General features: G+C 61.6%; 4 protein-coding genes across 10 annotated transcripts; 2 read left to right on the top strand and 2 right to left on the bottom strand.

Moving 5' to 3' along the window:
- Positions 1–673: 673 nt before the first annotated feature.
- LOC311440820 (regulator of G-protein signaling 5) lies at positions 674–5,952 on the bottom strand. The gene is made up of 5 exons (XM_084528181.1): positions 5,707–5,952; positions 2,744–2,854; positions 1,947–2,008; positions 1,670–1,836; positions 674–1,586 (listed from the first exon to the last, which is right to left on the bottom strand). The coding sequence occupies exons 1-5, from the start codon at positions 5,748–5,750 to the stop codon at positions 1,425–1,427; spliced, it is 546 nt and encodes a 181-aa protein (XP_084384307.1). The 5' UTR covers positions 5,751–5,952; the 3' UTR covers positions 674–1,424.
- Positions 3,681–9,058, top strand: LOC311440816 (uncharacterized protein). 5 transcript variants are annotated; one of them, XM_084528178.1, is made up of 4 exons: positions 3,681–4,973; positions 6,413–6,513; positions 7,763–7,873; positions 8,716–9,058. In XM_084528178.1, the coding sequence occupies exons 1-4, from the start codon at positions 4,772–4,774 to the stop codon at positions 8,998–9,000; spliced, it is 699 nt and encodes a 232-aa protein (XP_084384304.1). In that variant the 5' UTR covers positions 3,681–4,771; the 3' UTR covers positions 9,001–9,058. The 5 variants fall into 5 exon arrangements, 1 of the variants encoding a protein (XP_084384304.1); XR_014695601.1 differs by lacking the exons at positions 7,763–7,873; positions 8,716–9,058 and adding an exon at positions 6,733–7,753; XR_014695602.1 differs by lacking the exons at positions 3,681–4,973; positions 7,763–7,873; positions 8,716–9,058 and adding an exon at positions 6,733–7,753 and having other exon boundaries at positions 6,080–6,513.
- A 142-nt stretch (positions 9,059–9,200) lies between these two features.
- HTATIP2 (HIV-1 Tat interactive protein 2) lies at positions 9,201–11,896 on the bottom strand. The gene is made up of 5 exons (XM_084528175.1): positions 11,593–11,896; positions 11,405–11,512; positions 11,091–11,228; positions 10,230–10,291; positions 9,201–9,696 (listed from the first exon to the last, which is right to left on the bottom strand). The coding sequence occupies exons 1-5, from the start codon at positions 11,764–11,766 to the stop codon at positions 9,471–9,473; spliced, it is 708 nt and encodes a 235-aa protein (XP_084384301.1). The 5' UTR covers positions 11,767–11,896; the 3' UTR covers positions 9,201–9,470.
- Positions 11,897–11,900: 4 nt separating this feature from the next.
- LOC311440813 (uncharacterized protein) lies at positions 11,901–15,198 on the top strand (the record flags this gene model as incomplete). 3 transcript variants are annotated; one of them, XR_014695599.1, is made up of 3 exons in its annotated part: positions 11,901–12,507; positions 12,674–13,802; positions 14,027–15,198. XR_014695599.1 is itself a non-coding variant. In XM_084528174.1 (2 exons), the coding sequence occupies 2 exons, from the start codon at positions 11,901–11,903 to the stop codon at positions 13,729–13,731; spliced, it is 1,665 nt and encodes a 554-aa protein (XP_084384300.1). In that variant the 3' UTR covers positions 13,732–15,198. The 3 variants fall into 3 exon arrangements, 1 of the variants encoding a protein (XP_084384300.1); XR_014695600.1 differs by having other exon boundaries at positions 14,282–15,198; XM_084528174.1 differs by having other exon boundaries at positions 12,674–15,198.
- Between the last annotated feature and the right edge of the window lie 184 nt (positions 15,199–15,382).

A 15,382-nucleotide genomic window follows, 5' to 3' on the forward strand; every position in this document is an offset into this window, starting at 1 on the left:
CAGCTGAAGCTGAAGCTGCCCCCAGGAGATGCCCACCAGCCTCCTGCCCTGCTGCTCTGCTCCGACTTCCCCTCCAGGGCACTCGACAGCAGAAAGAAGCCACCACCGTGAGCACGCTTGTGGTCGCCTTCATCTCTCCCTTGCCTCCCCATCCCTGCCTGGGAAACGCAGCCCCCATCCTGCGGTGTTTTCATTCCTCGCTGCAGTGACCGCATGCAAATATTTGGGGCTGGTGGGGCTTTGAGCCGATTCTGAAAGCCTCGAAGAGGCTGCGTGGAGCCTCGTGATGAAGTTTAGAGGTCTGGGCCTGGTCCGAGCCGCTAGCAAGGAGCATGACCACTCACTCGTGGCCGATCCCTGGCTGTGTGCTCCTCACACGCAGATGCTGCAGCAAGAAACCATCGTGGGGATGAGGCCTCCAGGCCCCAGGAACAGGGCTCAGCACATCTGCTCAGAGAACTTGCCCGTTTGGGGACGAGTGAGGCCTTGGTGGCCTTTTGCACTTGCCTTTGCCCCATCATCAGATGGCATTTGTTGTTGTAGCACACAGCGGGCTGCATTTGGATTGCTTGAAAAGATGTGGTCTTTTCACGAGACTGCCGTATGGAAACACCTGCCCTGGGCAGAGAGGGGGAGACAGAAGAGAGAAGCAGGCTACACAAACTCAGCAGAGTTTGCCGTCTGTTCAAGAAGACAGGGTTTTATTTTTTTATATATTTCCAATGACATTTTTGGCTTTGGCTTTGCTGTTTGCTTTTTTTTTCCTTTTTTTTTTTTTTTTTTTTTTCCCCCTGGAATTGGCTCTGACCAGTGTCGCTCAGCAGCTTTCTTCTCCCCCAGCATGACTTTCTCCCCTCTCACCGGCGCCCCTGGTTTGGGTTTGTGCAGAAGGATGGCTTTGGCGTGCCTACTGCGGAGAGAAGCTACCGGAGCGGGAAGCGGCTACAGCAGCATCTCCAAAGGTGCCACCCGAGCACGGCACCGGCCACCACAGTGGCGTGGCTCCGGGCACCGGGAGCACAGGTGGGGACTACGAGCTCGGTACGGAAGGCAAGCGGGCAGGAGGGCTTCGTTGCTAAACAGTCCCGGTGTTCTGAACGAGTCGATCGTGCTTCATCCTCTGCGCTGCCTCCAGCGGGGAGCAGATGGGCTGCCTCACAGCCATCCCAGCACATGGCCACCTCTGCCCTGCTGAGCAGCCCCGGGGGCTCCTGCTAGCTGCTCTTCTGCAGGGGAGGACGGAGGCTGTGGGAGATATCGGGCCTTCCGAGCGTCCAAAGCACTGGGGCAGGTGTTTAGCAACACTCCTGGGTGCTCCTGCAGGGTGGCGTCAGGAAAGCAAAGCGGCTGCGGGAGGAGAAGGTGCTGAGCCAGAAGCAGTAGGGCCGCCCGCAGGGAGCGCCTCGCACAGCCAGGCCGCGTTGCTACTTGATGAGCTCCTGATAAAACTCCGACCGCACGAATCTGGGCAGGGAGTCTTTCTCCATCAGGGCAAAGATCCTCTTCTGGGCCATGTCGAAGCTGCTCGGCGATGGCTCCACCAGGTTCTTCATGGTCATGGCCTTGGTGAAGTGGTCGATGTTCACCTGTGAGGGGAGCGTGACAGCATCATCCCAAAAACCCCTCATCCCCACCACCACCATCCATCCCCTGGCGCTCGGCCACCGACCTCTTTGGGCGCCTCGGTCTGGATGAACTCCTCGTAGATCCTCTTAGCCTTCTCTGCCATCTTCACGGGGGACTTGGTCCTCTTGTAGTCCTCGCAGGCCACCCAGAACTCGGCGTTCTCCTCGCTGAACTCAGAGCGCAGGAAGCTGCGGAAGCTGGCGAGCCCGTCTGCGGGGGGCCGGGCACCGCTGAGCACCGGGGGGGTCCCAAGACCCCGCTGAGCCCCCGGGGGGACCCTGGGCATGGGGGGATGTGGCCACGGGAGGGGGGAGACTTACAGGGGTTTTGCAGGAGCTTCTCCAGGGAGTCGCGCCACTGCAGAGCCTCCTCCGGGGATGGCCTGGAGGGGGTAAAGAAAGCCTGGGTAGAGAGGCTCGCCATGTGGTGGGCCCCTCATTCCCTTAAAAAAAAGGGAGGGAGGGATGGAGGGAAGGGGTTTGGAGGCTGCAGAAGTGGGGTGGTGGGTCACCGGGAGCTCTGATGCTCCATTTAGGGACAAGAAGGTGGGGTTACAGGGAGTCGGGGCGGAGGGATGGTGTAAGAGCTGGTGGGGCAGTGGCTCAGATGCCCAGGCTCGTGGTGAAGCTGGGCTGGGGGTACCTGGGTGAGGCTGTTGCCGACATGCAGGATACTGTTCTGCTTTTAGATTTAAGCTTTTTTTTTTAAAGGCTTGCTTTGCCTCCCGACACACTTCTCCATCCCTCAGACTGCTAACCCTGCAGAACCAACCATCAGCCTCTCCAGCGGCTCCTCTGCTTAGCCATGTTATAACCGTGGGATGCTGGAGAGCAGGGGCTCGGGGTGCGAGCAGCAAGGTGGGAGCAGCCTCAGCGTGCCCTGGGGCCGTGCCCCAGCTCGGGGACACGCTGCAGCCCCAGAGCCACCCTCCCCGCCTCGCCGGCACCTCTGTGCTGCGGCGGATGACTCAGAGAAATCCGAGTGCCTCACGCCTCCGGCAAAACCTCTATCAGATGAACGTGAAATCTCATCAAACACAAATCGAGTTTCCATCAGAAACCTGGTTTTCACGTGGCCCGGCACGTCTCGGGCTGCACGGCGCCGAGCCCCCACTCACTTCTGGGCCTTGGCTGGCTTCTCCGGCTTCTCGGGGTAGGGGATGATGAAGTCGATGGCCGAGTCAGGCTTCTGGAGGAGTGTGCCCAGCTTGGTCTTGATCTCCTTGGCCCTGTGGGGGGTGAGCGGAGGCAGGTCAGGTGTGGGGATGGGCAGGGGGCATGCAGACACCGGGGCAGCACAGCAGGACCATAACACGAGGCTGTGCCAGGCACAGCGCCGTGTAATTAATTACACACCAACAAATGGGCGCTAATGCTGTAAAGGAGCCTGTCCGAGGCGTTTCGAGCCAGGCGCTCGGAATTAGCGGCAGCTCTTGAGCTTGAGCTCAGCGCTTTGTCCCCATCTGCGGCCGGGATAATCGCATCACCCGAGCTGGCTGCTGTGCAGATGATTCAGGGGGTGTCTGCGCAGCTTCTGCAGTGCTCAGCCCAGACAAAATGAGCGAGCAGCCTGCCCGGTGCCCTCCGGTGCTGCGCCCACCCTCCAGCACCAACCTCTGCACCCACCAAAACGCGGCGCAGCGCTCCCTGCCTCATCCCTGCCAGCCCCGACCCTCCCAGGCACTCATTCCTGGGGGCTCCCCCCTTTCTAGGCATGTTTGTAAGGACTATAATATTTTTTTTTTCTCTTGCACCTTCAGTGGGGAGGGTCCTGCCGACACAGAGCCCCCGGGTGCTGCTCTGCAGCCCCAGCACGGCGCGCTGATGGAGGCCACGCTGCAGCTCCTCAGCTCAGGGCTCGCCGCGCTTCTCTGGGCTGTTTATTTTCACATGCCCTCTGTGTAAGATTGTTCCCTTGCTATGTCTGCTATTTCACTGCCATTCCTCTTATTCATTTATTTTTCCCTGCCTGCACAACTCTCTCCGTGTTTTGCCCGCCAGGCTTCGTGGGTGAACTCTGGGGACCTGGCACGGGCTCCGCTCCTGCCTCGGCTGCAGCCACCTGCCTCCGACAGCCACCCTCGCACGGAGCCCAAGAACCCAACTGTTTTCTCAGAAAAAGTCAGCGGCTGCGGGGACAGCTTCCGTTCCTCCTGCTTCCAAGAAAGCTCAGATCTTGCCTGGAAGGAGCAGGACCCTGGGTGAAGGGTGACGGGGTCCCCATGCTCCCCGCACCGAGGTGTCCCTGCTGCAGAGATGCTGCTGTGCACGGCTCATCCCGGTCTCTCTAATAAATAAATAAATGGGATGTGGCCTCTGGCTAAGCGGTGGGCACTGCTGTCACGAAGGGGAGAAAAGGACCAGCAGTTTGTCCCCACGGAGCAGGACGTGGTGACACCAACCCATGCTCAAGGTATGGATGCACCCAAGGGTGGCTTCGCACAGTGGGGAAGGTCCAGAAGCAAGGAAGCTCCTCAAAGGGAGGCAAGAAAGGACAGCCAAAAGGGCTGAGTGCTCACAGGAGGGCAGGACTATTTAAAGACTCCATCCTGGAGTCCTCAAGCAGATGTCCTGTAAGTTTTGGGGAAGGCTAAACAGCAGGGTAAAAAAAGGCAGCTATAAACAAACAGGAATTCTCCCCAAATCCCAGAGCCGCGTCCACGTGAGAAGAATCGAGGCGGCCATAAAGCATGCAAGGTTAAGTGTGAAAACAAATGGGAGCAAGCCAAGAAAAAGTCTGAGAAACAGCTTCCAAAAGACATTAAGAGAAAATATGGGCTCTGTCAAACATAGCAGGGCCGAGATGCTAGCCAGGAGAGGCTCGACCTTAGAAAACAAAACAAAGGAGCTCAAAGAGGTTACAGCTGAAGAACTGCAGCTCTTAGCTTGAATGCAGGCAGGAAAACCTCCGGGGCTGTTTGCACGGGGAAACCTTCCTTTGCACGGGGTCTGCCTCAAATCCCGATGTCTCAGGAGGGGCTGGGAGTGAGCGCAGGTCCCCAAGCCCCACAGTGGCCCCCCAGGAGACTTCATGGGAAGATGCTGGCATGTAACATCCCCATGAAAGCCTCCCTGGGATGTGACGTCCCTCAGGAGGGGGGGAAAGGCCCTGGGGAGCTGCCGGGAGCTGCCGAGCGGCACGGCCGATGGCTGCAGGAGCGTGTCAGCAGCCGGCGGCGCGGTGCACGCATGGACAAATATGGACTGCTGGCGAGGAGGCAGCGGCAGGCTCCCGGCGGCCCCCTCCGCACAATGTGTGCTCTGGGGGGGCAGAGGGCAAGGCAGACCCTCGGCGAGACCCCCGGAGGCTGCGGGAGGAGAGGTCGCCTCGTGGAGGGCGGTGTGAAGGTAGGAGCATGGCTGGGCCCACAGGGGTGAGCTGTGTCCTGCCCAGGGTGGGTGTAAGGCTCGGAGGGCTCCATGAGGGCAGGGGGAGGTGGTCCTGAGCTGCCCGTGCCCACAGCCCTGTGGTGCCTGCGCCCCCCGGTCAGGTTGGCCTGGAGCCGAGGGTCCCGCGTTACCCCTGGTGCCTTGACGGCCGCCAGCATGCCGAGGGGCAGCATCAGGCTCCCGTGGCAGAGGGTTTGTCAGTGAACAGGGGGTCTCCAGAGACCTGGCTCCCTTCTAAAAGCCAGCACTAAGCATCTCTGCAGTGCCAAGAAATCCCTGTGTTCAAACGTTTCACCAACCTTCCTCCTCCGGCAGAGCCCCCTCTGCCTGGGGGATGCCCCAGCCGCCCGCAGCAGCCCCCAGAGAGCCCCCGGAGCCCCAGCCCCCTGAGGAGCCTTTCCTCCTGCGCCAGAGCCACAGACACGGCTGCCGAGGGCAACGCAGGCAGCGACAGAGGGTTTCGAGGCACTTCAGAGCCAGGGCTGTGCTTGCTGCAGGGACACAGCTGCTGCCCTGCCTTTCCCCCGTTGCAGGCTGCAAACCTGAGACGAAGCAGTGCAGGTGGGGGAGGTCTCCAAACCAGAGGGGAGAGTTCGGGATGACGGCGTCACAGCAGCTCCAAGCCACCCTCAGCATCCCCCCGAGCAGCCCCATCCCATCCCATGCCACCCGTCCCTTGCAGCCGCCTCACCTCTCCAGGCAGGTGTGGGGCAGCGCGGCCAGCCCTTTGCACATCTTGGCACGCTGCGGCTTCCCTCGGCTGCGAGAAAAAGGGTGCGGGACGGCTGCGGCTCGCTCTGCGGCCCGGCTCCCCCGGCGCCGGCTTTATAGCATCGGCAGCTGGACCCCCGCCAGCCCCCCCAGCGCCGTCCCGCCGCAGCTGGCCCCGGCCGCCTCGGGCTCTTGTTTTCTCCTCGGGCGGCTCGCGGGGGGAAATGTGTGTGCCCGGGGTGAGGCCGGGTGACGGCAGCGCGAGGGCCGAGCTGCGCTTTGGGGAGCTCCAAGGAAGCCGCGAGGTTTCCTCTCGGTGGTGCGTCGGGCTCCTTGGAAGGGGGGGGGGGTGGAAATGTGGTGTTGAAGCGAGCTTTATTTTCTTCGGTGCAGAATGTTTTCATGAAGATCTACGTGCTTAGGAGAAGATCTTGCTGTTGATGTAAAGGTTGTGGGTAATGCCCAAACCTCCACGCTTTCGGCAGTGTGAGTGTTGGTTGGTGGGTAACAGGTTTGCTCTGAAACCAATTGGTTTCCGTGTACGCTTAAAAAAAAAAATCTTTTAATGATAACAAATCTTTCAGCTTCATCTGACAGCGATGCTTTGATAAGGCTGAAACACATTCCTGCCCAGAATTTTGTGATTTTGGTAACTCAGCAGGTTCTCCCATCTCCTTCCATACCAGTGAAGTGCCCGAGCCCCCAGCTGCCTGCGGAGGGGGGAGCGGTGCCTGAGCAGGGACCTGAGCTCGTCCTGTGCAGCGTGACAGCTTTTCTCTCGGGTCAGGTAAGTTCCCTTCGGTTCCTCCCCCAAAACTGGAAACCACGGAGCCAATGCCTGCCTGTGGCCAGGGCATCCATGGCATGAGTTCCTCCCAGCCTCAGCCAGCATGGTGTAGGGGCAGCCCTGGGGTTGGCAAGGCTGCCAGACGAGGGGCAAATCCTGGCTCCAGGGGCTCTGGCAACAAAATCCCTGGCTTTAAAGCTGCCCTAATATTTGCTGCAGGTGCCTTGGCCAGGAGTGATTGCGCTGAGAGCAGGGACCTGCCACCAGCAATAACCAGCTCCGGGTAATTTCAACCCCCAGCCAGCAAGGCCTTTGTGGCTGGGCCACTAACCAGCTTCCTACAGCCCCCAGATGCCCACCCCCTGCTCTGGGCCCCAGGGAACCAGCGCCTTGGCTGGCCCTGAGCTGCCCCATGCCCCAGGGCTGCGTTTAGGCTCATCCTGGCACACGCTTTCCTCCCCTGAGCAGTGCCAGAGCTGTGCCTGCCCGTCCCTGGGGCGGATTTTGGGCCTGTTTCATCTGATGATGGCAGGGTCATCTGTCTGGGGACGGCCCGGGGTCCCTGTGCCAGCAGCTGGGCTGTGGGATTTGAGCCCTGCGGGGTGTGCTGTGCTGTGCCACTCGCCTGCAGGTGACATTGCCACCCGGCTGGGGCTGGGGGGAGCGTGGCAGGCACGGGCACAGCGGTTCTCACAGCTCCTCAGCCAGGAGGGCATCGGGGCCATGAGAGCCGCACGGGAAGCCTTGCGCCCGGCTGCGGAGCCATGGGGACGGGGGTTGTTTTTTCCTCATTAATCTCCAGCCATACAGCCAGCGTCAGAAATCCCAGGGGAGCCGGGATCTGTGGGATCAGGCGGTCCGCATGGACGTCGTCCAGCAGACACCGAGCAACCTTGCATGCTCTCCTTCCAGCTGCGGCCCGGAGCACGGCTCCCACCGTGCCGACCTCCTGCTCGCAGGGGTGCAGGGGCTCTGCCCTGGCTGTTTCGGGGGGGTCTGAGCACCGAGGGGTGCCCCCGAGGACCCATCTCTGCTCCTTCAGTCCCGGGTGGGCCAGAAGGGGCTGGGGAGATGCTGCACGGTGCCGATGCGCCGAGTAAAACCGAGGGTTGCACAGAAATAGCGCTGGTGTTTTCTGCAGACCTTTGTCTAGCAATAATTGTTTGTTTTGTCCGTTTCAAGGCTTTATAGTGCTAAGAAAATATTTCCAATCAGAAATGCACAGACCTTGCTTTTCTTCCCACGACAGCTTAATTTCTTTAAGAGCCCTTTTGGGAGAGCTTTGTGGAAACCCAAGTGCACCCTGAGGACCAGACCGCCTTATGTACACAGCGGCCGATTTCCTCCAAAAGCAGCAAAGGTTTGTGCTTCCTAGCTGCCCCCTCAAAAGACAAGCGGAATCTCCCATTGCACCATATTTATCCTGGTTTCTGTTATTTCAGGACTTTATTATCCTTTCTAACAACTTGCCTTTTATAGAGGCCATCTTACTGCTTTGCAGCTTCCTGGTTCCCACTGGAACTTTTTGAAAATTAGCATCAAATTTAACTACATTGACTTTTTAATGGCAGGATCACTCTCGTTCTCACCCAATTCAGTGTTTTCCAGTTCAGCTGAGAGCTCCTTCTGGCACTAGCATTTTTCTTTTTTTAACTATGTGCTCTAAAAATGTAGTTAAAAATCATTTTTCCCCAGTGCTTTAGGGCAGTCATGCAAACACGCTCCCCAAAGGAATGATGCGAGTGTGAGCCTGTCGCTACAAAGGCTAATACAAGTAACTTATTAAGCTCTCCTGTGATGGCTCCTTCATATAACCTGATCGTGTCCTGTCCCCCGGGGCTCTCTGCAGAGTTTTTTTGCTTCTCACACAGCCATGATGAATTTTTATACCTTCAGGATGCCTTTCTCAAACCTCCTGGGGCCTGTCTTTTACTTGTAACTTTCCAGAGCTTGTATTCTTTATTTTTACTCTCATCTGTTTGCAGTCTTCACTTCTTTGAAGGTCTCGTCACCTCCAGTGTTCATTTATACTTGCCTGTTTAAGCACAGCATCTGTTCTTAAAACCTCTGAGCACTGGCGTGTAGCTAAGGCAATGCAACCCACCCCTGCATGTTTAAGCAGCATAACCCTCCTGAACACCCCTCAGAGGCTTGCGTGATAATCCTGGCCAGCCCACCTCACGTCTCCCTTTGTAAATGAAGTCTGACCCTCCAGGTGTCCCTCTTGCCCTCCTCCCCTTCCCCCTGCCGTGTCCCCGAGGTACCAGCCCGCCGAGCCGATTATTTGTGCGGGAGGACGGAGACCACAGGGACCCAGGCTCCCTCCCGCTCTCCCCATCCAAGTCACTGACACAGGAGCCACGGGGAGGTCGAAGAGGAGAAAACCCTGGAAAGCTGCGCTGCCCGGGGCGCTGGGACCACGGCCAGCAGGGAATGCGGGAGTCACGTAAGGCCCCGTCCCAGCTGCGGAGCCACTGCGGTCCTTGACCCTGCGGGAGGCCTGAGAACGGCTGCAGTGGCAGGAGCTGGGGCACGGCGCAGCCCCCTGTGAGGCAGGGGGGCCCTGGGCAGCCCCGATGGCCCCGGCTCCTTCCCCCTGTGCTCCTGCCCGCCTGCGTTCCCGGAGGTGTCACCACAAGGGGCTGGCAATGCACAGGTGTAATTTCAACACGGGGCTGGCACGGACAGAGCGGGCACAGGATTTTATTCGAGGCCTCAGTTCAGAGCAGTGTTTGAGGCGTACAGCTCTCACCCAGCTTCGCGTTCTGGGTGCAGGAAGCAGAGCACCATTTCTCCTCTCCCAGCAGCGTTGGGCAGAACGGGCTGCCTCCTGCAGGAGCACACCTCCGGCTCCCCGACACCCATCCAAACGCCCCACTGCTCTCCCATGCGCTCATCCTTGGCCCGGAATAGCACCTGGAAGGTGAGCCCAGCACTTCTTGCCCACCCTTTTCACCCTACGTGCCCAGCTGCGGCTCTGCCTTTCCCAGCTGATGGATGGCCTTGTTCTCCAGCACCTCCACCTTCCCCCTGCCCGGCTGCAGCACGCTGGCCACCATCGCCCTCGCCACTGTCTCCACGGGCACCGAGTAGGCGGTGGGGAAGAGCCAGGCCACGGCTCCCAGAACGTGCTGGGTGAGCCACTCCAGGGGGCGAAACTCCTGGCGTGCGCACAGCAGCACCCTGTGGGGCGAGGAGACACGGGGTCAGGCTGCAAAGCCAGAGAACGACGTCCCCCGCTGTGCTGAGGGACCCAGCCTGGCTTAAAAACCTGCATGGGGCATGAGGAGCTTCTGTGGCGTCCTGAAATGTGACTGGGATGAACCCTGGGACACCCAACTCCTTGCCAGGGTGCTGGTTCTCCCGGGTAGAGTATGGGGGGATACACACTCAGCAGGAGTAAGGAGCGTAACCTCCCAGTGTAGGCTGACCTCCGAGTGAGGTTAAGCTTTTCCTGGTGTCTCCCAACCTCTGCTTTCAACTCAAGCCTCTCCTGTCATGGGGTATGACCTAAAATTTGGGAAGGGCTGTGGGGAACGGCCGTGCTCACTCCCTGCTGCGGTGGGGAAGGGGTGCAGGGAGGAGCTGTGCTTGCACCAGAGGTTTTCCCCGCTTCCTTCCCCAGCCCTCTCCTTCTGTGTCCTGCCCGTGGCCCCATCTCCCAGCCCCCTGTGCCTCCCCCTGCTGAAGCCAGAGGCTGCTCCCATCCTACTCACGCTGGCCGGAGGATGGTGCAGCGATCGAAGCCAACAGCCTGGACCAGCTTCTCCACTTCTCCCTGTCGCAGGAGGGATGAAACGAACCGAGGGTGACCACAAGCACCACCTCTACCACCCCACGAACACCTCGGTGCTCAGCCTTGCCCAGAGAGCAGGGAGGGAAGAGCCAGAGCCAATCCTGCCCAAAATGTACAACATTTTGCCAAGATGCCAAAGTGCTAAACTGGCAGGGTGGCTGTTTGGAGGGACCACCACAGGGTGGGTCAGCAGGGACCCCAAAAACATCAGTAATGGTAAAAGCAAGGCCAGGGGCTGGACAGAGGCACCTCTGCAGGAGAAGGAACGGCGTGGATAGCTGAGCGGCAGTCAGCAGCGCACCCTTGCAGCCAGCATGTAAACTACAAGGGCTGGCAGGGCGAGGGACGTGGGGACACAGGGGTGGACTCTGCCCAGCCTGGGCATGGCCAGCCAGGGGACGCTGCCAGGCAGGAGCGGGTCCTGCAGGTGCTGGGGACGTATGGGGGAGAGGATTTTGTGATGGATGCTGCTGTCCCTGGGGAGTTTGGATCTCGGTGGCACCCGCCCTGAGCCTCCTGATGGCTGTGAAAGGTCTTGCCCAGACCTTTCTGGTGGCTCTCAGAGGTTCTCGGGATGCTGTGTGCAGGGCGTTTGCTGGTTAGGATGCTACAGGTGACACTGCTGTCCTGCCAGCCCCCTCCCCTGAGCTCTCTGTTCCCAGCAGCAGGACCCTGGGGCCATTTGGATCTTCTCCGACCTCAGCCCCGGCTTCAATCCCAAGTGTCCTGGCATTTCCTCACCCCCCGGGCTTCAGGAGCCCACCCCGGCTCCCCTCCTCACCTTCACCCGCAGGTAGAGGAAGCGGCTGTGCTCGTTGGCACCCTGCGAGGACAGCATGACGAAGTGCTTGCAGCCCCCTGCCCGCGCCAGCTCTGCCGCCTGCGCCACGTAGTCCCGGTCCACACGGACGAAGCCATCCTATGGCACAGCAGGACAGCAGGCTCAGCGCAGATGGGGGCTCCCCACTGCTCCCACACCCCCTGGGGCAGGGCTGCCCAGGGAGACCACCCCATGGCCAGCGTGTGCCCCGTCACCACGCAGGGAGGGTGCTCGGTGCACCCCCATAGGGCTGCCAGGACGGGTGCCCCACTCACCGCACCCGCCTTGCTCCGGGTGGTGCCCAGGCAGCAGAAACCCACGTCGTGGCCCCGGAAAGCAGCGGCGTGCTCGCTCAGCCTCTCAAAATCCACCACCACCTGCTCCTGTGGGGACAGCACCGGGCTCAGAGCGAGGAGCGGGCACCTCCAGCACCCCCCCCCGCCACCCCACGTCCCCACCGCACCACGGCCCTGCCGCTCTCCTCGGCCAGGCTGAGGCGGCGCCGCCCGATCAGCGTCACCCTGGCGAAGAGCCCCCGTGCCCGCAGCTCCCGCAGCAGCGCCTGCCCCGTGACCCCCGAGGCTCCCAGCACGAAGCAGGACCCGGCCCCGCTGCCACCGCCGCCCGTGGCCGCCATGAGTGAGGGCAGCGCCGTGCTGCAGGCCGTGCTGTGCTGTGCTGTGTTGCCGGCTTCTTTCCCCGCCCGGCCGTGCTCAGTGCTCCTCCCCGCTGTGCTGCCGGGATCCGGGCCTGCAGAGCGCTGGCTCTGTCATGTTCATGTCATGCTTGGCATGGAAGTGTCCCCGAGGCTGGCCCCGCTCAGGTCTCCGTGCCCCCCGCTGTGAGGTGTGGGCATGGGAAGGGTGCTCGGAGGGGTCTGTGGCCCGCCAGGCTTCAAACCCTTCAAAAACCGTGGGGTTTGGTGCGCACTGCCAAGCTCAGAGCGGCAAGGGGGTGGCAAGGGGCAGCCGTGTCCCCAGGGCAGGAGATGAGTCAAGCCCCGGGGGGCTGGCTGAGGACTGGCCACGGGGCTCACAGCTCAGCGGTGACACAGCCCCGACCCTGCCGTGCCTTTCCGGGCACAGGCAGTTCCAAGGAACCCCAGGGTGCCTGATCCCGTTTGTCCTGATTCCTGGGGAGGGAGGTGCCGAGGCCCCAATGCCCGCTTTTGGGATCAGCCCAGCAATTTTCCAGCCCTGCACGTCAGCAAGGACTGAGCCTGAATCCCCGCAGCACGTGCCACGTGCGGGACATGACGCGCGTCATGAGTGTCTCCTGGTTAATGGCCAGCACCCCGCTCAGCCTGCCAGTCGCGGCCTGCCCCCCGGGCTGTGTGCCCCGTCCAGCACGCTGCACCCGCCGCCACCGGCAAACCCAGGTGGGTGCAGGGGGGGAGGCCGAAATACACCGGGGCTGGGGAGCTGCGGGTGCATCAGGGGTAGCTGTGTGGGGTGCGGGCATGTGTGGGGTGGCTCTGGGGTATGGACAGCGATGGGGATCATGCGGTGCTGTCACCCTGGATCATGGTGCCACTTCTCCTCCAGGCAGCTCTCGGTGGTGCCAGGGTGCCCGTGCTCCTCACGGCATGGATGCGTTCGACTGCACGCCCCAGCCGGCTGCCTGCTGCCCCGACTGGATGGCGGGGCTGCCCGACGCCCTGCCCCTCTCCCGCCTCTCCATCCCTGGCACCCACGACTCCCTCAGCCTGTTCGGCGGCCGGCGCCTGCGGTGCCAGAGCTGGGGCCTGGAGGCGCAGCTGGCGGCCGGCGTGCGCTTCTTGGACGTGCGCTGCAAGCTGGAGCGGGGCGAGCTCCGCGTCTACCACCTCTGCACCTTCCAGCGGGCCAGCCTGCGGGGCGTCCTGCGCCGCACCCTGCGCTTCCTCCGCGCCCACCCCGGCGAGGCCGTGCTCATGCGCATCAAGGAGGAGCTGCCCTTCTTCTCCCGGCCCGGCTTCGCCGCCCGGCTCCAGCGCTGCTTGCTGGAGGAGGGACGGGGCCGCCTGTGGTGCCGCGAGGAGGTGCCCACGCTGGGCCAGGCGCGGGGCAAGATCGTGGTGCTGGAGGCGCTGGAGCAGGCGGTGCTGGGCATCCCCTACGAGCAGCTGAGCATCAGCGACGCCTGGAACGTGCTCTCGCTGGAGAGGAAATGGGCCCGAGCGCGGCGGCACCTGGAGGCGGCGGCCGGCGGGGACCCCGCCAAGATGCACCTCACCTTCTGCTCCGGCAACGGGCTCTTCACCTGCCCCGAGGAGGTGGCTCGCTTCGTCAACCCCCGCTGCTACCGGCACCTGCGGCGCCGCTCGGGGCAGGCGGTGCGCTGGGGGGTGGTCATCATGGACTTCCCCGGGGCAGGCCTCCTGCGGCTCATCGTGGACAGCAACGCCCCGTGGGCCAGCGGGAGCGTCGTGGAGGCACCCGGCACCCCCGCGGCACCCCGGTGGCGGAGGGGACGGGCGCTGCGGGCGGCACCGCTGGGGCCGGTGTCCCCAGTGGCACTGCCAGCCCCACGTGTCCGCCGAAAAATATCGGTGTCCTTGGGGAAGAAGAGAGGCCGTAGCTCCCGTGTGGCACCGCGAAGCCTTTGTGTGACGGCTGCGTGACAGCGCTGGGGCCGGGTCGGAGCCGGGCAGCCCCCAGCTGCCCCTGTGCATCGCGTCCCAGCAGGAGCCAGGTAGGGTCTTGGCATGGGGGAGTGAAGGCTGGTGGGGGTCTGGGTCTGCGAAGTTCCCTGCAGAGCAGCAGGGATGGGGCGGAGGGTGGAGATCCTGCTCTGCCTCCCCTTGGGACCAGTGAGTCCACCTGGATGTGCCCTGCGGCACAGCCCTTGCCCTTTCCATGAATAACAAAAAGAAGCTAGGAAATCACTCCCTACATTTCCTTGCATTTTCCCAGCAGAAAAGTGTAAAATAGCATGGAAAAGCCCCTTTGCTTTTCCTGCTTTGCAATGAAAGAGCCCATAGCCCTCTGTGCACTGCCAAAGCACGGTGAAATTGGTGTTCGCAGCCATCGTGCTCTTAAACCACAGCTGTGGGAGGCCACGACACGGGGAAGGAGGAATTAATTTCAAAGGTGACAACAAAATGTTGGGAATGTCGTTCCCCTCGTTATTCGAGGTGGGTTTTTTGTTTGTTTGTTTTGTTTTTCTTGCAGGGGCTTGCCCCCAGGGTCAGGACTGTTAGAGAGAGGCAACTTCAACCAAGCCGGCAACAAACGGCAGGGCGAGAAGGCAGGAGAAATGTCCCCATCACTGGGCTCGTCCTGCAGGCACCCAGGGACAGCAGCGAGGAGAGGAGAGGAGAGAAGAGGAGAGCTTTCCGAGGAAGGAGGGTGCCTGCAGGGGAGGGCTCGGGTGACATGGACATCCCCTCCCGTGTACCCGGGCCAGGTATGGGGAGGTGCCCCACGCAGAAGGCAGTTTTCCATGGCTGGTGCATTCGGCACACGCGGAGAGCTGGCAGGACAGAGCGAAGGGTGTAAACCCCAACCCTGCAGAAAATAACCCGGCGATTTAAATAGTGACCGGGGAGCTGCAGGACAAGCCACATGGAGCAGAAAGAGAACCGAGACCTGCTTGGTGCAGAAAGCACCAACCTGCTGTCAGCGCCCAACAAGGAGGGCGCAGAAAGCGCGAGGCAGGCTGCTCGCCCGGCACTGTGAGAAGAGGAAAGCTCAGCCCCGGCCTGCCAAAAGGTGAAGAACACGCTCAAGGATGCTTCTGTGTCGGGGAAAAATAGGGCTGGCCTCGCTGCCTGCACACGGGTGCCTCAGGATTTCCTGGCAGGAGGAGAGGACATTGTTTGCTCCGCAGAGGCTGGCTCTGGCTGGACACGAGGCTCTCACTGCTGAGTGCGTTCATCCGCTCCCCCGGGGTGGCTCTGCCCGGGAGCTGCCGTGGCCAAGGAGCGAGGGGATGGAGCCAGATGTGAGGGAGAGGAAAGGGAAGAGAGGCCCAAAAACACGCCGGGGGTGATGGGCGGGGGAACCCACCTCTGGGCTTGCTCTGTTAGATGTGGGAAGACTGAAATTGCTCACTGCATTAAAACAGACTGTGCAGACACGTGTCAAAAGCGCTGCTGATGTCTGGGTGGCACGAGCCGGGCAGGGTGCGGGCAGAGCTGCTGCAGCCCCCAGGAGGGGTCACGGCACAGTCAGGGGGGGACAGGGGGGATGGGATGCCCCGGGCTCCACGCACCCACCCTGCACCCCGGCGAGCAGCAGCACTTGTTTACAACGCCCCACGCCAGCAGCACG

Source organism: Aythya ferina, assembly GCF_964211825.1.
Source record: "Aythya ferina genome assembly, chromosome: 8".
In the NCBI taxonomy this organism is placed as follows: domain Eukaryota; kingdom Metazoa; phylum Chordata; class Aves; order Anseriformes; family Anatidae; genus Aythya; species Aythya ferina.